This window comes from Talpa europaea (genome assembly GCF_964194135.1).
Source record: "Talpa europaea genome assembly, chromosome: 3".
In the NCBI taxonomy this organism is placed as follows: domain Eukaryota; kingdom Metazoa; phylum Chordata; class Mammalia; order Eulipotyphla; family Talpidae; genus Talpa; species Talpa europaea.
Window position 1 is genome coordinate 112,375,597 of NC_140069.1, and position 26,018 is coordinate 112,401,614.

Genomic DNA, 26,018 nt, shown 5'->3' on the forward strand with positions numbered 1-26,018 from the left:
AGTGACTTCCCACCACCACAGAATATAATCATTTACATCTCTATCTTCTCTCCTACCTCAACACAATAAGTGATCTGACTAAAACTTGAATTAGACTATTTAATGTCTTTACTCATAGTGTCTAATAATTTTTTTATCTTATTTACTGTAAAAGGCAAGGTTTTCAAAGTCATCAGAAGCCTCTAGTATCTGACCACAGCAACTTTTGAATTTGTCTCCCAGATTCTCCAATGAACATCTTCAGCTGAAGCTACACTTCCTACCTTGCTACTCATCATAATAAAACTTGATACACAAACACTTGATACACTTCTACCCCAGGGACTTTGCACCTGAAGTTATTCCTACCTTGAATTACTTTTACCCAGATTTTTACATTCTCACTCTTCATCTTCTTTGTGACTTTGTTTCCTTTCCAATTCCTCAGTAAGACCATCCCCAACAATTCTATTTAAAATGTAAAGTGCTTCATCACACTCATTTCTCTCCTTAGTACTGTCTAACCCTCATCATCATTTGACATTTTACACACACAAACAAACACACGCAGTGAGAGAGAGTGAGCAAATATACAGAAATTTAATTCTGTGGTTGGTTGTGTTCCTTCATTAATAAATTTGAAAAGTGCTAGGTTCTAAAGTTGTTAGATTATAAATTATTGCTTACTTTATTAACTTTTAAATTTGAATCCCCAGCATGTAAAGTAGTGGCAAAGAGTAGACATTTTATAAATATTTGCAGAATGAAACACCTGAATTTCAATTTGTCCTGTCAAATTCAAATCGTGGTGTCCAAACTTACAGTGAAATATTCAAGTATAAAGGAATCTTTGTCTACATGTTAATATAGAGTTAATATATAGCTTGATTAATAGACTGTGGTAGGCTCAACCTACAAACCCCCCCCCACACACACACACACACCTTCATACCCACCTGTTAAATGCATATAACCTTTCAGGGGCAGCCTAGATTGGTAGAGATTTCCCCATAGCTGTAATATCGTTGTCATAGAAAACTATTCTTTTCTGGGTTCCTAGGATATCATATATTTGGTTCTCGGAAAAGTCATAATGTATTTTTTCTTGTAAGAAATACAGGAAAACTGTGTCATAATTCTTCTGACAACCCAGTAAAATAGACATAGAAGAGGAGAATATATTTAACATCATGATAGATTTCTGCCTGCCTTTCTCCATTTTTGTGTTTTTGACATCCTTTTAACCCTATAGATAAACATCAGAACTGTTTTAATTTCTTACATGTTTCTTTTGATTTTTTTTCCTATTTCAATTAGACATCTCCTGACACATACACAATCTTTATGTATACATACACACATGATATTTTCCCCTTCTGCTTCTGTGATTATTACCGCCCACTTTTGGTGGGGAACAAACTGTTCAAAAGATATGATAGGGAAGAGGAAGTAATCTGGGAGGCCTGTCTCTTTGGGAATGATTGCATGATGAAACGGAATATTAGATGCATTCCCCAGCGATGTGCTCTGTGCCTTTGTTTCTTAGATGAACAAATTCTATGTTAGACAAACTGGATCCTTTTGATGCTGACAGTGAATCAGCAGTGATGGCTGGACTGGTTGCAGTCATACAGTTGGGGGTATTTTAATTCTCACTAAATCCTATGTAAATATGTTTGTAATAGTTTCTATATTCAAACTCCTACCTTTAACCCTTCTTCACACACCCACTCACCATACAGAGTGTGGCCAGATGAATGTTCTTTTCTCCAGTTTTAAGTATGTCATTCTTTTTACAAAATTTAGTCTCTCCATTTTCATTCCAGGTAAGTGTGGCCTTTCAGTCTAATATTCACATCACACATTTTGAACCTAATCTGTCTGTCCTGTCATTTTTCTTACTGTCCTCCCCACAATAAATTATTGTCCCTGAACATATCCTGTCTCCCCACTTTGGCAGATATTTCTCACACATTTCATTTTCAAATGTACAAATTTAAATCAGATTAAACCCACTTACATTATGAATACCCCCCTAAATCAATGCAAATGAAATGATAGTTTAGAATAAGATATAAGTGGGGGAAAAAAGACATGTTTTGATTTAATGAATGAGGTCCCAAATTTCATTTAGTCATGTCTGTCTACCTGAATGTTGATGTAACTTGTCCCACATTTTCAAATATAGTAAATAATTACTTTAATAGGAAGCACTCTTTTCCAATGAATTGTTTGATTTTATAGCGATTAATGATTGAGTTGAAAAGTGTTTTGTATTACATTTGAGTTAACCATGTTTATTTTATGAGTTTCAAAAACATTGCATGTTCTCTACCATTCATATGGTGACCACTGGCTTTATTGGACTTTAATCTCCAGGAGAGAATAAAGCAGACTTAGTTTGTTGGTTTTATATGGAAAGAGAGATAGCAAACAGTACATATGAGAGCATCCTTGACTAGGAATGTTGGTAAAGATGTTATCTTCTATAGGGAGAAGAAATAACTTGTCCTTGAGGTAGAAGTAATTAAGTGTGAATGTATTTTTCCATATAGTGGAGCATAGCTATTAATAACCTGAGGCTCACGGGCCAATAAATGCATATTTGATAAGTCCATTTGAAAAGTTCTATTGTGTCCCTTAGGAGCTTCCACTCTTCTATTTATGGTAGATGACTTGTAATCCAAGCTTACAGAGTGACACTGTGGCAGCGACATAATGTTACTGGTTTTAATTAGAAGTTTCTCTTAGCAATAAAGCTGATGGCACAGTGAAAAATGCCCTGTTTCCCTTGAGTGGAATTTATAGGAGACAGTCTTCAATGCTCACTAATTCGCTCTCCATTTTATAAATGGCAAGTGAATCATGAAAGTTATCTTGCTTCCAGACTAATTGCACTGCTCACTTTAATTTTAATCTCTGCTTCCACTTAAAAGTTAACCTATAAAATTAATGTGGAAATATTTCGTTAAACCTATGTAATATTTTATTTTTCTGGCCCTGCCCAGTAAGGAAAATCTATGAATTCCTTAATGGTGAAAAAAGGTTTGGGAATTGGAGGTAACAAGCAACCACTCATTTTGCTATCTTGATCACACAATTAAATTATAGCAAGTAACCACTGCACTTTCCTCTTCAAAGAGTGAATTTTAAGGTATATTTATAAGAAATAACACTTGAAATTTTACATTTTATCCTATTCTGTGTTATACATGTAATAAAAATATAGAGAGAGAATGAATGAAATTACAGCTGGCATATTCATCCCAAAAGCCTAGGAAACATGAGATTTGAGTGATCTAAAAGATGTGCAAATATCTAAAAATACTTAGAAGTCCGGAAATGAAATGTACACCACTTCCTGTTTATTGCTGAATTTGAGATTAAATTTTAGAAGTGAATGTCAACTGACTTAATTGGTGATAGTAATCCAGTATCACTTATGGAAATGATTGCTTTGGGAATCTTAGAGATACGCCCACTTTAGTACCCATAGTTCATAACCATCCTGCTATAGTGAAAGCAAAGCAAAGGTTATTTGGAACTGTAGATGTGAACATGGAATATTTAGTTCTACTTATGTATATTAGCCTCTGTGACAGTAGCAAAATTACATATATTTAGTTGTGTTACTGGAAACTGCATAATATTAAAATATGCCGATATCTTACATTATTGGATAAGAACCAATGGAATGATCGGGATGTCTTTGTTAGTATTATAAAGGAATCTGATTTTTCCCACTAGGAATTTGCCTAAAGATTAGGTATTTAAATTAGTGGGTGTCATATAAAAATAGGTATTTTATCCCTTAAAAGTGTATTTAAAATAGTAGTTATTGAACCACTCAAAAGAGTATGTCTCAGATAATTTTGTGTGTTATATAATATAAATGATAATTATTACATTTGTAATTTTTTCATAATGTGCATTTGCCACACAGCATTTTAAAACTACATGTATTTCTTTGAGGAAGGCCATTCAATTGGTGTAATACATTACTTTGTTTAAACATACCCTTCGTTTTCTTCCTAGTCAACACTCAAAAAGTAATTTAATAATACACTTCTCTGGCAGACATTTATTTCTTGGCCAATTTATAGGCTCATTTAGTAGCTTATTTTCCATGTATCTTTTCTGATTGCCTATAATGTAGAGAACTGGATGACTCTGGGTGGAAAGATGGAATTAAGTACTCTATTTGCTGAATACATTTTTTTTTTTGTCAAAGTAATATGTCTTTTCCTTCCCACAAGGAAGATCTTTGGATTTTCCATGAACTTGATGTGTCTCTTTTTTTTTTTTTAAGTTATGTTTCATTTTTGTTTGTTTGTGTTTATGCTTCTCTTGTTTCTATTGCAGTTTGGCCTTGGTATTACCAACCTACAGTTTTTACTATATAAAAGCCAAAATAGAAGAGACAATAACTCAGGCCAGATGTAAGTACTGTGAAAGCAACTTCAGGGTCTATTTGTTATCTCCTAACATCAGATGTTTAAAAACGTCTAGATTTTGGAATACCCAAGGCTTTGTACATTTAGTAGGTGTTACTACCAAATCTACAGCAATGATTCTAACCCATTCCAAACATGCAAGGAACAAGAAATATTCTACCTGGATAGAATATGAGCAGGTACTCCAGTCTCACTGGCAGTTCCCACCATGCTCCCCTGCTTGCTTTGTGCTCATAGAATCATTGCAATGCTTTGTCCTCTGTTGCTGTCATTTGAAGGATCTGCTCGCCGGCACAAATGTTTCACATAGTCTTACTCATGGCACTGTGCTAGTGAACCTTTAACTTTTCTTTTTCTTTCTTTTGCATTTGGCAAGAATAATATTGTGCTCCACATCTTCTATTTTGTTTGAATAAATTAAATGCACTGGTCTTTGGCTTTGGTTTGGCAATTCACTTCTCATAATCCAAATTAATGTCTTCAGTAACTCAAATGGACTATTTTTAAAGCATCATTTGGAATGTGGAGGAATTATTAACACTAGTGCATATTTCAGGTCATTATTAATCTTACTTTTGTTTTGGGTGACTAGATGTAGTAAAGTAAAATGACCATCATATCCTTTGCACTTCACTCAATTAGTAACAGCCAAAATTTTTTCTTGTTTTGACAAAGTAAAAATAAATACATATATATTTATTTACCTTTTCCATCTGAACTTAAGTAAACTACAGTTTCTTTCATTTCTCTGTCAGTGATGTCTTGCTGTCCGTGGGCCATGTTCTCACAGCACATTGTACTATTTCATATATTTATATTTCCACTTTCATTTGATAGATAGATATGATGGTCTTTTAACAGTCGGCAACTTTGCATGAGCTAGTTCACTTTATAAATGAGGGCATGATTAGTAGGAGTTTGATGACTGGTAAATGCTTGTTTATAGGCTAACAGCATTGATATTGCACCTGCATTAACCACTTTGCAAAATAGACCCTTGAAATAACCACAGTACAGAGAAGGTACTCTAGTTCTAATTGACAGGACATTCTTTCCAGTCTTCAAAAATGTCTTTTTTTTTTCCAGACTACAGCTGTACATAAATAAACCTCTGATCTATGCACAATATTTTTATTCAAGAAAGTCATTGAATAAAATATTGTTTGTGACCCCCTTTGCTTTACCCTCTTTTTTTTTTGTTTCCCTGCTTTCTCTTTCTGATGGATTTTCACAGCAAAAAAGGGCAAAATGAAGGGCAAGTATTTTCTTGTTGCTCAATTTCGTTGTTTAGTACACTTGACATTTCCACTGATATTTCCATTCCTATTGGATATTATCCTCTGTGCTTCTCATTTGCTAGATTTTCCTCCATGATTGCTCAAATCTTAACAGCAAAAAAAAAGGGAAAAGAATGCTTGTGTTTTCATATGGAACCTGTTTCACAGTCAATTTTTTTTTTTGAGCTTAGATGTGTGTTATTATCCCTTACTAATTCACACCTAACATGAAGAATGTTACTAATTCACTAAAGGCATTAATGGCTTATGAAAAACATTTTATTTACCATAATATTGGTAAAATGCATATGTTGATATTTCAAATTAAGTAATTCTGATGTGACATGAATATAAATACAATTTTTTTAAAGATTTATTTATTTATTTATACAAGTACTGGGGTACAGTCAGAAGCACGGGAGGGTGAGAGAATTCACCAGAGCCAGAGCGGGGAGCAGAACAGGCAGAAGGACCAAAGTACACTGTTGAGGGGAGCAGCGGGCAGCAGGAGAGGTCTGCGCGCCATGTGGGACCCTCCTCCGGTGGCCGGGGAGTAGCCGGGGATCAAACCGGCACTGCAGAGGCTGCAGGCAGCTTCGCAACCCAGCGCTCAACCGCTGCGCCACTGGGGAGGCCCTATAAATACATTTTTAAAAGCTAACCTGGTTATGGTAGGATAAGAAAATAGGAAATGTATAGACAACATTTTGTCTGATACAAATCTCAAGTCCATTTTATGAAATTAAAATGAATTTTATTATATTGTGAAGTATTAAGGATCTTAATTGTTTTTCATTTTAGAAGAGAGTTTAATTTTTCTTACAAGGTTATTATCCTAGTATCTTTTTTATCATACATTCTCAGTGCATATATTCTGTATTGTTTAATCTTGTACCATTATCTTTGCAGATTCAGAAACACTGAAGCCTGATAATTTTGAAGAATCTGGCTATACATTTATAGCACCAAGGTTGGTTTGGTTTTCTCTTGTTTGATGATAGCTTATGTATAAGTGCCTTCAGTAATAGTTCTGAGTAAGCGCCAAGACTGCTCTGGGTTAGCGCCATGCTATGTTAGGAATCAAAGTGATCAGTAACTTTAAAACTGAAACAGAATCCTGTTCATTTATTCAGTAAGGTCAATAAGGTAATTACTGAACAACATCAGTAATTGTTGTGTGCTGGCTTGGAGAAGCAATAGTGAATAAGGCAGATACAGTCTTTGATTTTATTGGAAATAACAGTGCATCCAGCAATAATGATTTATACATTTGAGTATACACAAAACATTCTGTTTATATGTTATTCTGTATACATATACATATATACACACATGGAAATATATGTGTATATAAAGCTAGAGTGTTTTAATCTCATAATGGATTTTTTAAATAACTAAACTTTCTGGGAAACTTTAATAACATTATTTTTCCTTCTACCCCATTTTACTTTTCTCCCATATAATCCCCCTTTGTAATAATCCTAATATACATCTCTGTTCCCTATCTTAACCAGTTAGTAACCCAAAAGTACTCTGTATTTTAATTTCTTTGCTCTATTTTTAATTCTCTATCTGTAGCAGACAAATATTCAAATTATTGTAAATTATTAAGGTAATGCTAAGTGGTTAAAGAGAGTAGATTCCAAAATTTATAATTTTAACTTCACATATCACACTTTTTTTTTAGAGTTTTTTTTTTTTTTTTTTAAGATTTATTTATACAAGAGCTGGGGTACAGGCCAGCGGTGCGGGAGGGTAAGAGGATTCACTAGAGACAGAGCAGGGAGCATAACAGGCAGAAGAACCGAAAGCACTGCTGAAGGGAGCAGCAGGTGAGACAGGAGAGGTCTGCCGGGCCATGTGGATGTCTCCCTGGCCAGGAATCAAACCTGTGCTGCAGAGGCTGCAGACAGCTTCACGGCGCAGTGCTCAATCCACTGAGCCACTGGGGAGGCCCTCACATTGCACACTTCTTAATAAGATTACTCTAAGAACACAAAAATGACTCTTTAAACTTGGTATGAGTTACTCTTCCTTCTGCATAAGAATATCTGAATTTTGTTTCTTCTTGAAAATTGGGACTATAGATAACTTTTGCAAAATCTCTGATCACAAAAAATACTCCTGGCTTTTTGTAAGTGACTCTGCCCTTGAGCATCTTCTCTGTCGACTGACACTGCTGATGACATCTTCTGACACTCTGCCTCCACCTGCTGGGAAGCACACAATTTGATTTTCTTCTGTCCCACAAGTACATATGCAGTCTCCTTCAAGGACTTCCTTTCATCTGCAGGTCACTTACATGAGGGTGCTGGATCAGGCTCCTCCCCTTCTCCTCTTATGAGTTTAAAAATGAAACAGAAACCCATGTTCTCCTTTCTACTATTAGGGGTGATGGTTCTCAAATCTACAGGATGACTGTAACATCTGGAAATGAAATAGACATAGTATGTAACTTTGTGACATTGCATCACAATGTAGAATCAAACAGTATATGTATTTTTAATCTTTATATGTACCCTAATCATTTTGATAGGAGATATTTATGTTTATGGAACCTAAGAGATGAGCTCAAAATTCAGTATTTCCTAAATATTTGGCCTTTGGAGAGCTCTTTTAAGTTGCCACAATGATCAATCTTGACACCTCAAATGATCAATCTTGACACCTGTTAGTTCTCTTGGCTCCCACCACTTGATAACTGTCTTCTAGACCATCAGCCTCTGCTGTCCTTATGCTAGCACTGTCCATTGCCTTGTCTCACCTAAACAATTGTAGTTGCCAATAGAACCCACGGGTCAAAGTTATTTTCCTAACAGTTTTAAATGATGGTATATTTTTCATCATATTGCCATTTGCCCTGACAGTACAAAAGCAAGGTGAACTGAATCAGGGCAGAGACAACAGAGTACTTGTTAGTGATCTTTGCAGGGTTCATTGCCAGGTATCCAAAGACAGAGGAAAATGGTTTTACTTTAAAATAGCTTGAGTGAAGTGGTGAAAATTATTTAAGTTTTACCTTTGAGTATATATGTATACTACATATATTTTTGAGTATATATATATATATGTGTGTGTGTGTGTGTGTATAAAACAAATTGTGCAATGGAAGTTTTACTATTGAACAGAGAAACTTAGTTTTTGCTAAGTAGAGCTCTGTGGTTTGACTTGAGGACACAAGGTGCTTGTTTTCATGAAGTACTTTACTTAAAAGTGACAGATAAACAATGGTCATTCAGTCAGTTTTTTGAGAAAATGTCTGTCAAATTGATGGGTATCAAGCGTGTCTTTTACTTTAAGGGAAAAAAAAAAAACACTAAAAGCCTTTTTGCAAATGATTGAATCTGAAATTTTCAACAATAATTAGAATTTTAGTCACACCGAGTTCATTATGTGAGCATGGTAGTTCCCCAATAGTTTTAGACTTATTATTAAGAGGAATGGTGTTAATTAATGGGTGTTCTACATTGTATAATAGAACATGTCATTATTTGGAAGATCTGTATAATTCATGTTTTCCAAATAATCAGGTTAGATACTATGAAATCATTTGCAGGTAAAATATGTATTTCAAAGTATAAGATAATTAATTGAATTTTAATGTAACAGTACAAAATGTTCACTTGTTCAACTTTCATATTATAAGTAACTATCAAGACATTTTGGATAATCAAGTCTTGGTGTGTTATCATTCCAAGAATAATGACAATTATTTGAAAAGACTAATAAAATAATCCTGTTTTCCAAGTCCCTATCTATATAGGAAGATAGAAATTTTATGTGTCAAAACAAATCTTGCAGTTGAATGAATTCAGTCACACTTTTCTTATGTCAAGTCAGGAATTTAAGAGGGATTTCATGATTTTCTAGTAAGTTTTTTAAAACCACTGTATTTCTTATAAAATGTTAACATATGATGGGTTTCTTTTCCTAGTGCACTAATTACCACATTCCTCTAATAGGTTTATTATTGATATTTACAGAGAAAAATATCTTAAATTTGGAAGTCTTAGTTTCTGCATGGAAACTGAGAATCTGCAGCATACAATGATAATAGTATGCAATAAGAATAAACCTTAACACTATTGAGCAGCCCTGTCCAGAAGCCAAATGCTTATAATGTGTTTGTTATCTGTAATCCTTACCACTTATTGTCAAGTATTGTTCCATTATAGGTATCAGTAAATGGGAGGTAACAAGAATTTCAATGGGTTGTAAAATCTTACAGTGAGCAAAAAACACAAGTGTTTTCAATACTTAGATTATCCTGTATAATTTTTTATTTTAAAACCTAGTAATTCTAATTTTTTTCAGAGATTACTGTAATGACCTTAAAATATCAGATAACAACACTGAATTTCTGTTAAATTTCAATGAGTTTATTGATAGAAAAACTCCAAACAACCCATCATGTAAGTATGCATTAATATGAAATTATGGCTTCACTTTGTTTCTGTCAAATAAATAGATATTTGCAAATGTTTAAATGTAAATAGAACATGCTTACCTTTGTGCCTCTCAAGTGTAGGAAGTTTAATATTGAATGGTCTGTTGCAGGCTTTTTGTTCCATTGTTCTTACTAGATAGAGGATGATTTCATCAATTCACATATATCCTTCACTTTATCTAATAAGTGTTAATATGGATAGAATGTAAACAAGTGGTAAAGAAAGTCTGTGTTTAATGGTTAACTATTGATCAAAACATTCATTCTGATCACAGCTAACTTTCAATTTAAAAAAAAAATGCATTTGTAATTTCCTGTTTTATAGAGTAAATCAAGTTGGAATATATATGTGAAATTAAAGTAATTAATTTCAGCATATATATTTCTCTTACAGAGAAATTTCTATCATTCTTACTATAAAGCTTCAATATTGGTACTCTGATTTTTAAAATATTGTAAAACATTTTTCTTCCCCAAATCCTCTATTATAAAAATGCAATATATGTGGACAAGAGAAAAATCAACTTGTTGGCAATAGTGGCCATAAAATGTGGCTTGATAATAAAGAAAACTGTATGCATAACGGAAATTTTTATATTTCTCTTTTCCTTTTTCCTCTATGTCCTTGTTCCCTTTTCTCTTTCCTACTTTCACTTTTTAAAAACATAGCAAAGGACTGTAGATGCTTGGATGCTAGACTCAGGTGGCAACATCTATCTGAGGAGGTGTGAAACTGTTCCCCTAAATCATACAGTGTTATAAACCAATGTTAATGTCAAATAGGAAAAATAATATTTTCTTTCAGAAAACATTCTCAGTAAAACTCTACTCTTAATGTTGCCTCTCTAAATTTAAATTTATCTCATAAGAAATAATGACTTAGCACCTCAGACACAGCCAGTGGTTTCAAAGAGTTGCTTTCAAAACTTGTCATGAGCCACACAGACTACACTGATCATGCCTACATGTTGGTGATTCCAGTGTTTCTGGTCAGTGTGAGCTCACTTTGAGCCAAAGCTCTTTCATTGATATTTTAATTGGTTTTCCTATTGGTAAGTAATAGGCATTCCCGAGATAAAGCTGAAACTGGTCCCAGGAATATGTAGTAGTGTTTTCAATATAGTAGTACTGATAGAGATAAGTCATCATCGATATTATATTGGATTATTAAGACCATATATTCCTGATGTGAATCAAATGAATTTTTATCATAAGTGACGTTTTAGAGGTTGCTTGTATGTTATTTTAGAGGTTTATGAGGTTAGAGTAAAGGAGCCAGAAAAAAGGAAGGTAAAACTATTTGTGTAACAATTTGTATTAATTGACTGTTGTTCCTTGTCATTTACTCTTCCACTGACTTTGAGTTGGAGCTGAAATGACAAACTGAAGCCTTTCCACCAATACTATTAGATTTTAAAAACATGCCCTAGAATAAATCTAGTGATAAGTTACTCTGTTCCTTGTTCAAAACAAAATACAAGTTATATTTGAAATGTAATTTTATATATATATATATATACACACATATATATATGTATATATGTATGTTTGGATTTAAAGATTGTCTATGAAATAATGGTTTGGAATTCCCAAACTAATCTACACCCCCCCTCATCAAAAAAAGACAGTTGTTTCTTAATTGGCATATTTCTTGTATCTTTTTGATAAAGTTTACAAAATGATTTGTCTCATTTAGAAATGGCCTTTCTGCTGCTACTTCTGATTATATCCTGAAAATTGAGGCAAGATAAACAACATGCAGAAAACAAAGAATACCTTCTTAAATTTATAGAAATAGTAGCTATTCTAAATTGCTTTTGGAAATGGTCATTAATAGAATGTATTTGTTTAATTACTATCCTAATTAAAGAACAACTGTGTGAGTGTAATTGAAGCTATCCTTTTTCTGGACTAGGTAACACGGATTTGATTAATAGGGTCTTGCTGGATGCAGGTTTTACTAGTGAACTTGTACAAAATTACTGGAGTAAGCAGAAAAATATGTAAGTATTTTTTTTTTTTAATAAAAATATAGTCAGTCAGCACTTCAGTTAATCTTCTCTCTGGGAAAGTTTTGGAAAACAGGTGTCATAAATGTAAAGTTTATATTGTTAACAATTTCTTTAGAATATCATGTTATGGGTTTTGACCACTTACATTTTCAGTTCTTGGTGTGTGTCAGATGTCCTCGCATCTGTCATTACTCAGGTTTACACAATAGTGTAAATGAGCAAATGAAATAAGGGGGTTTGTATCAGTTATCTAATAGCCATGCACCCCTTAGGAAAGTGAGGAAGCCGACTACTCTCCTTTTGCAGTCCTCGCCTCCCCATTTCCACTTAATTCCAAATGCTTGATAGTTCTTCTAGCATTTTCAATCTCGTTTTCATACTTAGGGTCCTACATTCCTATTTATAAGAAATTATGGCAACTGATTTTTCTGCTTTCAATGGTTCCCATTCCTCTCCCCATTGTACCTCATCTGTTTTCCATACAACTCATTTGTTTCAGGATCTTAATTTTTTCATCATTGTTCATTTTTTTTTTTTAATTTATACAAGCACTGGGTACAGTCAGAAGCGCGGGAGGGTCAGAGAATTCATCAAAGCCAGAGGGGAGAGGAGAGCAGGCAGACTGATGAAGTACACTGCAAGGGGAGCAGCAGGCTGTGTGCCATGTGGGACCCTCGCCTGGCCGGGGATCGAATCGGTGCTGCAGAGGCTGCAGGCAGCTTCGCAACCCAGCGCTCAACCGCTGTGCCATGCTATCAGGGAGGCCCTCATTGTTCATTTTTAAACAATATTTGCTCCCCCCGCCCAGGTGTAGTCCCCATACAGTTTCCTTCACCAGTGCACCTGTGTACCGTCACTACAATCCCCTGTGCTCCTCCCTCCCTCCCTCTGATCCCTCTCCCTCCTCCTCCCCTGCAGGATCTCTCTGGTTTATAATTGTCTGGTTTTGTTTTGTTGGGCTTTGTATTGTTATTGTTTTTTACACCAATGTCTTATTTTGTTCCCCTATATTCCTTTTATAAGTGAAATTATCCAATATTTTTCTTTTTCCTTCTGGCTTATTTCACTGAGCATAATTCCTTCTAGCTCCATCCATGTTGCTGTGAATGGCATGAATTTATCTTTTTTGGAGCTACCAATTGACCCAGCGATTCCACTCCTAGGGATATACCCAAAGGACACAAAAACATTGATTCAAAAGAATCTTACTTTTAAAAAACATTTCTAACTTAACTGTGATGGTGAAGCTCTCCAACATGGAGGTCAGGATCACTTGTGTTCTTCTCACTCTACAAAGCTTGGCTTTGAAGCTTTACTGCTGTTGTTTCTACCTTTGCTTTTTTATTATATCAAATACTCACTCTTTAGTAGCTTTACCATACACATACTGTCTGTTCAACATATGATGTATGCCTTACTATTTTCTCTGTCCTCTCTGGTATCTCCTGGTCTATATTTAAAAGGCAACGATGGTATTATTTCCCATGACATGTCTTCCTTAAGATTCTTCTCCTCCCTTTAAATTCTTATTTCTTAGATTTCTTGACTATTTTAAAAGTAGCTTTGCAATTATTGATATATTTGATTTTTGGTAATTATATTAAGCTCCTTTTTTTAGGAAGTTACTTTTGTATCAGCAACACTTAAATATTTTACAGAGAATAAATTGAATAAAAACTTCTGTTTTCTGTTTCAGCAAGGGAGTGAAAGCACGGTTTGTTGTGACTGATGGCGGGATTACCAGAGTTTATCCAAAAGAGTAAGTTCAAATAATGTGCATCAAAATCAGTACATTACAAGCACTAACCCAAGGATCTGAGTATTACTGTATAAGGATGCCATTCTTCAAAGAAATTGGTGATTAAATTGGCGTCATTGTTTAAAGTACTTACATTATTGCAAGACACCATTTCTTTGAAAAATATATTAGTGATATTTTTGCTTATCATTTACAGTTCAAAATTTAAGAGATTTCAAGAGATGTTTCTCTTTGTTATCATAAACTTAGTTAAATCAAGGCAATTGTAGCCTATTGGCAATATTTGCATAGCCCTTCACCGTTCTTCTATGAATCTTCTCAGTGTATCTTGAACAGTCTGTAATGTGGGCTAGTTAGGCACCAAGGGTTATTAATATTAACTGACATCAGTGAATAGCAGAGTGAAAATTGGAACCAGCTTTTTCTGATCATTAATCTAATTCTGTGCTGATATAGTGCTTTATAATGAGAATCCGTTACGCTAGCCATTACCACCAGCTTCCTTAGACATACCTGAGATGTAGGGATATCTGTTAAGTTTAATGATGTCTACAAAGGAAAAGTTGGTTATTAGGTGGATTAAAGAAACAAATGATGAGTGGTTTCCTCCTCAGGGCTGGAGAAAATTGGCAAGAAAACCCAGAGACATACGAAGATAGCTTCTATAAAAGGAGTCTAGATAATGATAACTATGTTTTCACTGCTCCCTACTTTAACAGTAAGTATTGCCTTGGAATTCAGCCTTCTCAATTCTTACTTTTTTAAGAAGCTAATTTTGGGTACTACTTGCTTTCCCCCCCAAATCAATATATTTTATGTTCATTACTCAGAATAGTCATTATTAAAAGTATATATTATGTTTAAGACAATGGAAAGATAGGAACATTCATTTAGTTGAGTAGATAAAATGCCTACGGAAGCAACAGTCATGTATCACAGACAGCTTACCTACAGGCAAACATGACACAGGAACACATGTAGGTAATCCCTCATTCCATAAATAAAATTATCTTGAGGAATGTGTATGATTTAAAATGGAGTAATTATGAGTTTGTTATGTAGTTTAAACAATAATAGCCTATCTTTCAATATGTGAGGATACGTATTTATACTTTGTTCAAAACTGGGGAAATGGAGTTTTTCAGAATATTGGCGTTCTGTCTAGGGACATCTATCTTATAAAGTGAAAAGACAGTTTTTGGGATTTTAAATCAATCTTTCCTCCTCACTTCAGGTAATATCACAAAGTAGATTTAGCATGTGTTCATTAATTTACAGAAGTAGGTGCAGTTAAGCTAAGTCATTCACCTCCAGTTAACCTGGTATGTAGAGGAAGAGATCACACACATTTTTATTATGTGTATTAAACACTATCCACTTGCATTTAGTAAAAGGAATTTTAATTTTTGTTTTTAGAAAGTGGACCCGGTGCTTATGAATCAGGCATCATGGTAAGCAAAGCTGTGGAAATATATATCCAAGGAAAACTTCTTAAACCTGCAGGTAAGCATATATATTATATGCATATACATGATGAAAATTATATCTGCCCTAAAAATATATTAACTGGCATTCATTATCAGGAAGGCCATCAAAAAGCCTCAACCAAATTAAAGTCAAATGTGTGTAAAAAAGAAATACAATTATCTGTAAAATTGGGATAAAAAGTTAATTCCATAGAGAGTTGAGAATATTTTAAAGAAGCTTCAGTTTACACATTGCTACCACAAATTTATGGAGTCAGAGTATTCAAGCTGTAAATGCTATGTTGATCATTAATCCTATCTAGAAATCTATCCTGTGAAATACTTTCAAATATACAAAAGTATATATGGTGAACTTTGTGAATATTTTAAAAAGTTTCTATCATAATATGTGTCTATGGAAAAGAGTTACATGGGGCTACATTGATACCTTAAAAAAAAAAAACAGAGGTAGATAAATTGTCTTCCTGCTCCTGAGGGTATTTTTACCTTCATTGGTTCAATTACATAGATTTACTCTTTCACTTACTAACTCATTCATCGCTTTCTTCATTCATGCAACTGCTCATATCTTTCCCTGCTTCCTAATTTTTTTTAAACACCTATTTACGCACTGGACAGGAAAAGAGAAAGGAAGAAGCTTCTTTAAACAGTTTGCTTGAATGACTTCATATTTATAAGACTATTCCTGACACTATTACTTTCTTTTAAGCTTATTGTATTAGTTGACCAATGAACTGGCATTACTTCTTAATGAAAATGTCAAGAAATACATATCTGTAATAAATATTGTAATCAACCCAAATTTAATGCCATTGGATAAGTTGCCTAAATTATCAGGTAGCAAATATTTTATTGTAACTAACTAGGCGCCTTTTAAATTAATTTGATATGAAAGATAAGATTCATAAGTACCTTTTAAAATGTATGTATTAATCTTTCTTACACAATTTTTCAGTTGTTGGAATTAAAATTGATGTAAATTCCTGGATCGAAAATTTCACCAAAACATCTATTAGAGATCCGGTAAGAGAATTTTTTTAAAAAAAAATCTAATTCAGTACTTAATCTCAAAATGCAAATAAAGTAAAATATTAGGCATTCAAAATAAAACCTCAGTACCACGCCATTGAAGCAAAATTACAAATTCTTTCTTTTTCAGACTAGTGTTGTAATTTGAAATACTTAAATATATATTGCTATTTTCTAATTGTAAAGAAAACTGTTTTATGTACACTAGAGTATCATTTAGTCTTTTATATTAGTCTGAGATGTCTAGTTCTAACATGGTAATAGATAATATGCTATAATTAAAATCCAATGTTATAGAAAATGTGAGGTGAAATTGTATTTCTATCTTTCAGTGTGCTGGTCCAGTTTGTGACTGCAAAAGAAACAGTGATGTAAGAAATGTCTTTTTAACTATAATTTTGTTATTCTCTAACATATCAAATGCTGAGTAAGTTTCTTTTGATTGCAAATCCTGATGATTATATTAACCAGGTTTGTATCTGAAATGGAAGAGAAATACATGTCCCTGATCAACATTGTACACCTCCTTTAAACCATTGCAGACATTGATGAGTCGTTTTATTTATCAGAAACTAACTCAGATGACAATTCACATTATATGCTTTTAATTCTAAACTTTAAGTGCTTCTATTTTTAAAAATATTCAGGTATTATGGGAAAGTAGTAAAAGTCATAGCAATATGGACTGTATTCTTTTCTATTTCAGTAATGTTCCAGTGTTTTGTGGATACTTATATTTAGCTCTATTCCTCAATGGGGAATTATGAGCAAAGGATACTTTTTTTAATTATCAGTGCTCTCCCCCATCATCTTTCGCACTTTCGTTTGTTCAAAAGTTTTTAAATTACTCCAAGAATGGTACTAAATGTTATCTTTCCAAGAATGAAAAGAAAAATGCATTCCTTTAGTTTCTTCCAGTCCTCATGAATTACCTGCTTCCCTTGTAAATACAGACATACCAGGTTTCTGCTCCTAGTCCTGCAAAAATACAAGGCAATAGTTTAATTAATTTTCACAGGTTAACCAGTTTCTATAAAGTATGTAGATTCAGACTATTTGCTCTAAAAACAATTCTAAGAAGAGATTTTATCAAGGTGCTTCCAGATTGGAAAAATGAAATGTGTTTCTCCTATGAAAATATTTTTTAAGTGTGATTTTACAAAAAAAAAAAAAAAAGTTGATTTAATTCTGTCAAATTTGATTTAAAAAGCTGGGAATTTATATTTAATATGCTTTTGCTCCAGTCACTGTCATTTTTTGATGTGCTTATAAATCTCAAAATATTCAACCAAATACTTTCAATATGTAATGTAAACATCCTCATATTACTTTTTATTTATGTGAAGCATGGTTACTAAAATACATTTTTAAAAATTGTTTAACTATCTGTTTAATAAAAATTAGACATTAAATATTTTGGTCTATTTGATTTCATGGATCATTTAGATAACTGGAGTGACAAAAAGATTATTTCTTATTTGTCCATAGTTAGTTGACAGTTCTATCTGAATGGATGGTATAACATAGGAAGCCCAGTTTACTATGAATTTACCAATTCCCATGATTTATGTCATGAGAATCTTCTGAGCATATATATTCAGAAGAAAATATAGTTATTTGAATTTTTCTATTATTCTTACAATCATCCACATACAATGTAGTAATGATAATAACCTTCCTACAAATGTGTTAACTGTTATTTCCTTTTTCATAGGTGATGGATTGTGTGATTCTAGATGACGGTGGGTTTCTTTTGATGGCCAATCATGATGATTATACTAACCAGGTAGGTGCCTGAATTGGAAGAGGAGTATTTGTATCTGGTCAAAATTGTAAACCTCTCTTGAACCATTGAAAAATGCATCCTAAATATAGTTTTATTGGATGAGTGAGTTTAATCTCATAAAACTTATTTTAGATGTCAGAAGTTTTCATACTGTATTTATCTGTTTATGATGTCTACCTTATTCTTGGCTGGTTTGACATATTTCTAGCTACAAATTGGCACCATATAATCTCTTGCCTCAACATAAGGTTTTATGCAAATTAAAGTAAGTGTTCAACAATTTTTATTTTTCAGTATGCATTTCCCATTCCTCTAAAATACAAAAATCCAAATAGTACAACCTCATACTGTTTTGCTAACTGACCATTTATGGGCTGTGGTCGATTAGCTAGATTTCTTTTTCTTTTTCTTTCTTTTTTTTTTTTTTTTAAAGTAAAGCTACAGTAAGTCCCTTTCCATAGAACTTGCTCCATTTATTGACAGTTTCTACAAGTTCCATTTATTTCTCTATTTTCACTACTTTTCTCTTCCCCAGGAGGCATTTGATTATGACCTCAGTGCTAGCAAACCCGGTGCTTTCCTTCCACAAATATCACCCAGAGGCACTGAGGAATGAGATCACCTTGTATTATTTGAGTTCATTGGGAATGTCACATATATGGGCTTATTAATTGCTCTTGTTTTTAAGCTCCAAAGGAGATTTAATCCAATTTCATTATGTATATATTTCTTCACTGCCTTAAATTTGAATCTTCGTTAATTTTTTTTCTATACCAGATCGGAAGATTTTTTGGAGAGATTGATCCAAGTTTGATGAGACACCTGATTAATATATCGGTGTATGCTTTTAACAAATCTTACGATTATCAGTCAGTGTGTGAGCCTGGTGCTGCACCCAAGCAAGGAGCAGGTCATCGCTCAGCTTATGTGGTCAGTAATAACCAGATTGTTCATTCCTCACAGAGCAATGCTGGCTGTGGACTTAGACTGACTTTTCATTGTTTTTACAGCCATCCATTGCAGACATACTACACATTGGCTGGTGGGCCACCGCTGCTGCCTGGTAAGTCAAAATTCTTATTTTATTGGTAATGAAAGGTGCTGAGAAATAATAAAACATTTGATTGAAAGTACACATTTTTGATATGTCAGTTATGGTAATTTCATTTTTCATTACATAGTATGTATATTGGTAATAGAAAACACTTTCTTAATGATCAATATAATACAGTAATTTATGAATTATGCAAACTTCAACATCTTCAGAAGATTTTCTTTGAATCTGTCAAAATTTTTATTTTGTTTAAATTTCAGTTTAATCTATAAAATATTACCATTTCTTACCTTCAATATCCAAATTAGAGGTCCTCATTGACCAGATTTGTAACATGATGACTTAACTTTCTACTTTTCTGTTAATACAAAACCTAGCACACTCTTAGGGGGCTCCATCCAGCCTGACATGGAGAGCATTCTTTTCATTCATTCCCACCTCCTTCATCCCCTATACCCTATCACATTTGAAAATAAGACATTAAACACTTTGAGACTTGTGTCTGGGATCAGCTGTCTCCCTCCCTGCCTGCCTTCCCAGCATTCCTTTGCATCCTTACTGTCAAAGCCATATTCCTTGTAGGGTCATCTATACCAGTGATTTGATGTTGAGGCCTTCCCAGCGAAAATTCAATTATTAGTAATAGGGTGTAATGTTTTCTGAATCTCAGTGATTCAAAAATGCTTGTGTTATGCTAATTTCTGCCCAGAGTCTCCCTTCTTCCTCCATTTAATAGGCTCAATTCCAGATGATTCTATGCTAACATGACTTGTTACTGGTTGTGAAATTGATATGTGCCATGTATTCTGTGTACATTTTTACTAGAGTGCTACATTATGCAAATATTCTCTAGTAGCTCAAAAACCCATGGCAGACATTTTTGGTCTTTTCCCCCACTGACTTTTACAACTAAAACAGGACAGAATCATATCGGTGATACCTGATGCCCCTGAAATAATGACATTTTTCCCTCAGAGTGACCATTTCTCCATGATGTCCTTCCATATTAGCCCTCTTTACACATGTTTCCCTCACTTAGTCCTCAATACTCATTTAGAGGATAAAAATTTACATTTTGTATAATTTGAACAACTGTTTATTAGGAAATTCTCATTTTTTGTATACATGAAATGTGTTTAGGTGTACATGTAAAAAGCAGTTCTTACATAATTTATGAAAGAAAAATCTAGATTTTTAGTAATTATTAATATTTGAAATTCAGGTCTATTCTACAGCAGTTTATCTTGAGTTTGACCTTTCCACGTCTCCTTGAAGCAGGTATGTTGAATGCTCTCATATTGTCAAGTATAATTTTTGTTTGGGAAGTGCTGAGTTCAAGGAACCATTTGTAAATCTACTGCAAGAGAACCTAGCTACTTGATAGTTCTGTGAAAACCTTCCTATGCTTTTGAAACTTTTCTGGTTCACACTGGCCACATTTTGTAGCTGATATTTGTTTAAGTTAATTGATTAGGTAAACACTGGGTCCTGCCACTAAGTCACCCTGCAGTAAACTAGCCAATTAAGGCCCTGGCCTTTGACATTCATTTTGCTTTATATCATATCCTCTGATGATGATGGTCTGTGTTTTGATTCCCCCCAGTTGAGATAGACGACGAAGATTTTGCAGCCCCGCTATCCAAACAGAGTTGCATTACTGAACAAACCCAGTATTTCTTTGATAATGACAGTAAATCATTCGGTGGTGTACTAGACTGTGGCAACTGTTCCAGGTAATTAATATCTTCATTTCTGGAATATTCCTCTCTGTAAAAAGTATGCACTTTTATAATCACTACAGAAAGTAATAGAGATTGTTGTTAGTCTGTTATATTCTAAGGTGTTTTAAACCTAAGGACCATGTTAAAATCTTTCTAATATAAAGTTGAAGAAGCATACAGAATTAACTATTAAGCCCAATATGATTTTAATATATGGTAGTGTATTTTACTTTAAAGTGAAAGAACAAGAGGGGAAAAAACATCAATTCCTAAGGTCAAAGTTAATAATAGTCAAAATCCATAAAGCATGTTAAACATTTTGTGCGACAAGAAGAACTACTAAAGGTTTTATTATGGTGGAGGAGAAAGGCAATGTGGGTATTTTTGAAGGATTAAGAGAACAGTGATCACTGTGAACTAGATTACTAGAATTAGACTTGAAAGGCACAGGATTGGAACAATTTTGCTTTAGAAACTGAGGGTAGGTTATTGTTGGGAACAAAATAGTGACAGGAATTAAAGAGGTCATCTGAGCTTGAGAAAATACTAGTAATTTGGTGGTAGAGGATTCAGAAAAGAAATTTCTAACAGTTTAAAAAATATACTCAAGCAAAAGACTGACTTGTTTTAAGAAATGTCTATGTTTCAGGAGATGGAGCGTATGATGATGGGAGGAAAGGCCAGAAGTCAGGTTAGAACTCAAGAAGAACATCTTGTTTAGAGGAATAACATCAGGAAACAGAATTGTAGACTGTTAGCATGTTCCATTAGAAATTAAGCATCCTTTCTAGTTAGGTTATAACAAAGATCAGCGTGCTCAATATATTAACTCAAATCCTGGGAGTTGTTTTGTGACCAGAGTTCAATGTAGAAAAAGAGAAATTCCGACTTCTTTGAAAAAATGCATAAATGTAAAGAAACTCCTGCTTACTGACAGATGGACCTTGTGCTAAAGTCAAGTCGCAGCTTAAGTTGTAGATGCAAAACAGTGCAGGGACTTGAAAGTTTTGGTTCTCTTTGTTTAATTTGGTATTTACAGCCACAGGTGGCCCACCCAGTTACAACAATTAAAAGAAAAATCTGCCTCAGCCATATTTCAACTGCTCCTAGCATCATGTGGCTGTTGCTTACCACAGTGGACAAAGCAGGAACCATTTCCATCTTCACAGATCTGTGACTAGTACTGATCTAGGCTGTTCTCGGCCATTAGCCTAGGCAGGATGCCTGGCCGCTTGTATGCTACTCACTTTCGGCTTTATAGACATGTGCAGTAAGCCCTTCTGTATGTTTCCACAACTAAATAGTCCTCAGTGCAAAGTAAGCAGTAAGGTAAACTGTCAGAATTTTTTAGTATTCATTTCAGTGGTAATGGGTACATGCTCATAAATAAAACTCAGTAGTCTCTGCAATCATCCACCTGCCGCGAACGTTTTTATTGATAATGCTTTGCTTTTCAGATGTAACATTTTGTCATGCATTTTAATATTTGAAGGATTTTTATTTCTGTAAGACAGTGCACATGTCCTTATTTTGCAGAATCTTTCATGTAGAAAAACTTATGAACACTAATTTAATATTCATAATGGTGGAGAGCAAAGGGACTTGTCCCTGCGACACTCGCCTTCTCATCCAAGCAGAGCAGACTTGTATCCTTTGCTGTTGCACCCTGGGCACAGGCAGCGGCCGACAGGCCCACCCGGACTTTGAAGCTCCTCGCAGGGTTTATTTTCAGGAAAGCCAAGCTGCGCGGGAGTGAAGGGGAGAGGAAAGCTGCAGCGTCGTGCTGCCACAGCGGACAGGGAGTCTTATGGTTGCTCTTTTCTCTCCCCTTCTCTCTCCCTCTCTCCCGTCCCTCCTCCTCGCTCTCTCTCCTCCTCTCTCCCCGTCTGTCTCCTCTTCCTCGCTCCTTTCTTCTTCCTTCTCTCCTCCCTCTCCCCGTCTCTCCTTCCTCTTCTTTCTCCTCTCCCTTCTTCTCCCTCTTTTTCTTTCTATTCCTTTCTTCTTCCCTCTCTTCCCCTCCACTCCCTCTCTCTTCTTTCTCTTCTCTTCTCCTCTTTCTTCCCATCTCTCTCTACTTCCTCTTCCTCTTCTCACTTTCTCCTCTCCTCTTTCTCTGTCTCTCCTTCAACTCTCTCCCTCTCCTTCTCGCTTCCTCTCTCTCCTCTTCCTCTTTTTCTCTTGCTCTCTCCCCCCTCTCTCTCCTTTTCTCTTCATCTCTGTCCTCCTCCCTCCTCTTTCTCTTTTTTCTCTCCTCTTTCCTCCCTCCTCCCTCCTTTTTCTTCGTCTCTGTCCTCCTCTTCTCCCTTTCTGTTCCTCTCTCTGGCCCTCCTCCTTTCTTCCTCTTCCTTCTCTGCTCCTCTCTTCCTCCTGAAGAGGGATTTCCTGTGTGCCTCTTGCCATTTGGGGACATAATTGTATTGCCTTGTTTCTTTTAAGTGTCTGGCAATGCTGTACATGCACAAGCCTTAACAAGTTCCTTTAGCTGACGGTCCAGATCCTTGTGATATGGTTAAGCAGCCAAGATACCGAAAAGGGCCTGATGTCTGCTTTGATAACAATATCCTGGTAAGACAGGTGTTTGCTATATCACACTTTACCTTTACAGCTCCTGCTTTCTGTCCCTCCTTCCCATAGAATTGTACTTGCAAATACAATTCCAAACACTCCACTTCAGTCATGCAGTGACTGTTACTGTGTTATGAGCAGGCTCTCTGCACTTACGCTCCAGTCCTAAGGAGTTATCATCCATTAGCTTTTAAGTCACTACATGGATTCTATTCTTTCACGTATTAGATTGATATTCTTGTAATTGTAACCTTTTTCTATTGTTTGTCATTAACCAGGTAATAAATTTAGTGCATGTTATTCAGAGATGAGCACTATTTCTACGGGTCAGCTGGCCTTCACTAAACACTATTATCTCTTACTGTATATCTAATCAGCTCTATGCTTTTGATGATTAAAATAACTATTTTCAAATGTAAAGGTACATAAAAATGAATGCCCTCTATTTAACTAATTTCCCCCAAATCAGATTTTAAGGTTTGTCTTTTCTTTAGGTAACACACACTGATGAGCTCCTATACTGATGTTTTACAAATAGAGCATATCACTCTCCTATGTATATTTTACAATCATGACTTCCTATGTGTAAAGAGTAAGTCCATGTGGAGAGCAAACTTACACATGCTAACAAATGCAATAAACCATTTCAATTTTATCAAACACTATTCAGGAATTTCTAAGTCAGCCATACTAATTTCCCTTAGCCATAACAGTTTAAACAAATTTTACTCACAAAAATGTTGACACTTTCACTTATCAACCCTATGACAATTTTCTGTAGTATTACATAGATGTTTCAGGGCCTTTGTGTTCAGAATTCTATTTACAGTATTAAAATTTCTTTTGTAAACTAAATGCTCTGGAATGACTTTTTTTTTTTTTAAATTGTTGCTTAGATATTCATTGATTAGGAAACCACTAGATGGAGTTGTGGCCACTATTACAAATGAAATGAGTTGATCAGAGGGAAAAAGTGAAATAGGAAAAGAATCTCAAAGTAATCAATAGTAATCTGGAATTATAAAAATACTGGTTTTCACTGAAAAAAATCTACGTGGTTTTAATAATTAAATTATAAAACTCCATGGGCATTTAAAAAATTGTATGTAGGCAGTATTTGAGATAATTCTATTCTTCTTTAAAGACTAGTTGAATGTCCCTGTTTGTGGTCATAATACAAATGAGCCAAAAACTATTATGTTTTATATTTGAGGAATGGTGAAAAATTTACAATATACCTTTAATGGAAAAGTCTCCATGTTTCCAGTACAGTATTTTGGGATAAGAGTTAGAGGCTTTCAATATGATGCACAAATGCCTTAGTACTAGAAAAAATCAAATTTAGAGTTAAGTCCACAAGGTTCCCCCCTTATGGTAACAATTCAAATTCAACAGTTTTTCCATCCAAGACACCCCCCTAAAAAAAAAAAAAAAAAGGCAGGCTTTTCTTTGGAATAATACCATGGACTCCAAAGCTATTAATGTAATTATTTTTGAAAGATGAGTACAGATAGATTTCTTAGACATTTTCTCCTAGAAGTGTATCGAGAAGATAATGTATATGGCATATGCTTTAAATGAATAAACCAGGGGCTGGTTGTTTTAAAACAGTTACCATAGAGGAGGGCCACTCTCTTTAATTATGATAGCAGGGGAAGTATTTCCTCTGACATGATGGAAAATTGAAAAAATAACATAGCAAAAATATTGGGATGTTAAGCAGCAGTTGTCACCCACAGTCTATACCACTAAAGGTCTACATGTAAGTTTCATGTTACTCAGGCTAGTCCCAGGGATTTGGGTAGGATGATAAGAATGACTCAGCCTTCTTGGACCCTGTTAGAGTTCAAAAAAAGCATATATAGATTATGAGGTCCTATAACACTTAGAACTTTCTTAAAACCTGTTAAAATTGTATTTTATAAGAGCTCGTTTTATACTTAAATTGTAAAAAGAATGTAAAATCAATATTATATGCCCTTCAAGAATTATTTTATGGAAAGCTTATTACTGCTAGGTGTCACTGACTACATGAAAATGTGCACCTGACTAAAAAAATTAATATGTATTTTCTTTGAAGTTATTGGGTGACTTAAGTACAGACCTGTTTGAATCAGAACTTACCCAATATTTGGTGATTGCCTTCACTAATTAGTTGCCTTATCTGAAAAGAAATTACTGAGACTAACTCAAAAAAGACCAAATCTTCCCAGCCAAAATACCAACTTTCTTTTGGGAGAATTTATTTCTACATGTATTAATATATTTAGTTTTTATTAGGTGGAATTACTTTTCCCAGATCCCAGCTGGTTAAAAAAGAAAAAAAGGTGGAGTAATACATGAACAATGCTTATTAGACAAGAGAAAATTCAAAAGTTTACATGGTCTTAAAAAGTAAATGTTAGGGCAAACTCATTAGGAGTTTAACTATGGTTTCGATTTTTTTTT

General features: G+C 34.3%; 1 protein-coding gene across 9 annotated transcripts in view; it reads left to right on the top strand.

The window, feature by feature from the left end:
- The window catches only part of CACNA2D1 (calcium voltage-gated channel auxiliary subunit alpha2delta 1), a gene marked incomplete at both ends in the record, with an annotated part of 412,192 nt that overhangs the window by 373,293 nt on the left and 12,881 nt on the right, over positions 1-26,018 (top strand). For 4 of the 9 annotated variants that reach the window (XM_084230056.1, XM_084230057.1, XM_084230061.1 and 1 more), the window contains 16 exons: positions 4,342-4,418; positions 6,620-6,680; positions 10,025-10,122; positions 12,073-12,160; positions 13,866-13,928; positions 14,543-14,646; positions 15,345-15,431; positions 16,371-16,438; positions 16,777-16,815; positions 18,159-18,230; positions 19,008-19,160; positions 19,241-19,293; positions 20,507-20,562; positions 20,888-21,017; positions 22,542-22,651; positions 23,488-23,570. In XM_084230056.1, coding sequence (XP_084086182.1) covers positions 4,342-4,418; positions 6,620-6,680; positions 10,025-10,122; positions 12,073-12,160; positions 13,866-13,928; positions 14,543-14,646; positions 15,345-15,431; positions 16,371-16,438; positions 16,777-16,815; positions 18,159-18,230; positions 19,008-19,160; positions 19,241-19,293; positions 20,507-20,562; positions 20,888-21,017; positions 22,542-22,651; positions 23,488-23,570 — 1,342 coding nt within the window. Of the gene's footprint in view, positions 1-4,341; positions 4,428-5,667; positions 5,689-6,619; positions 6,681-10,024; positions 10,123-12,072; positions 12,161-13,865; positions 13,929-14,542; positions 14,647-15,344; positions 15,432-16,370; positions 16,439-16,776; positions 16,816-18,158; positions 18,231-19,007; positions 19,161-19,240; positions 19,294-20,506; positions 20,563-20,887; positions 21,018-22,541; positions 22,652-23,487; positions 23,571-26,018 lie in introns of all 9 variants that reach the window. The other 5 variants (XM_084230054.1, XM_084230058.1, XM_084230060.1 and 2 more) reach the window with 2 other exon arrangements.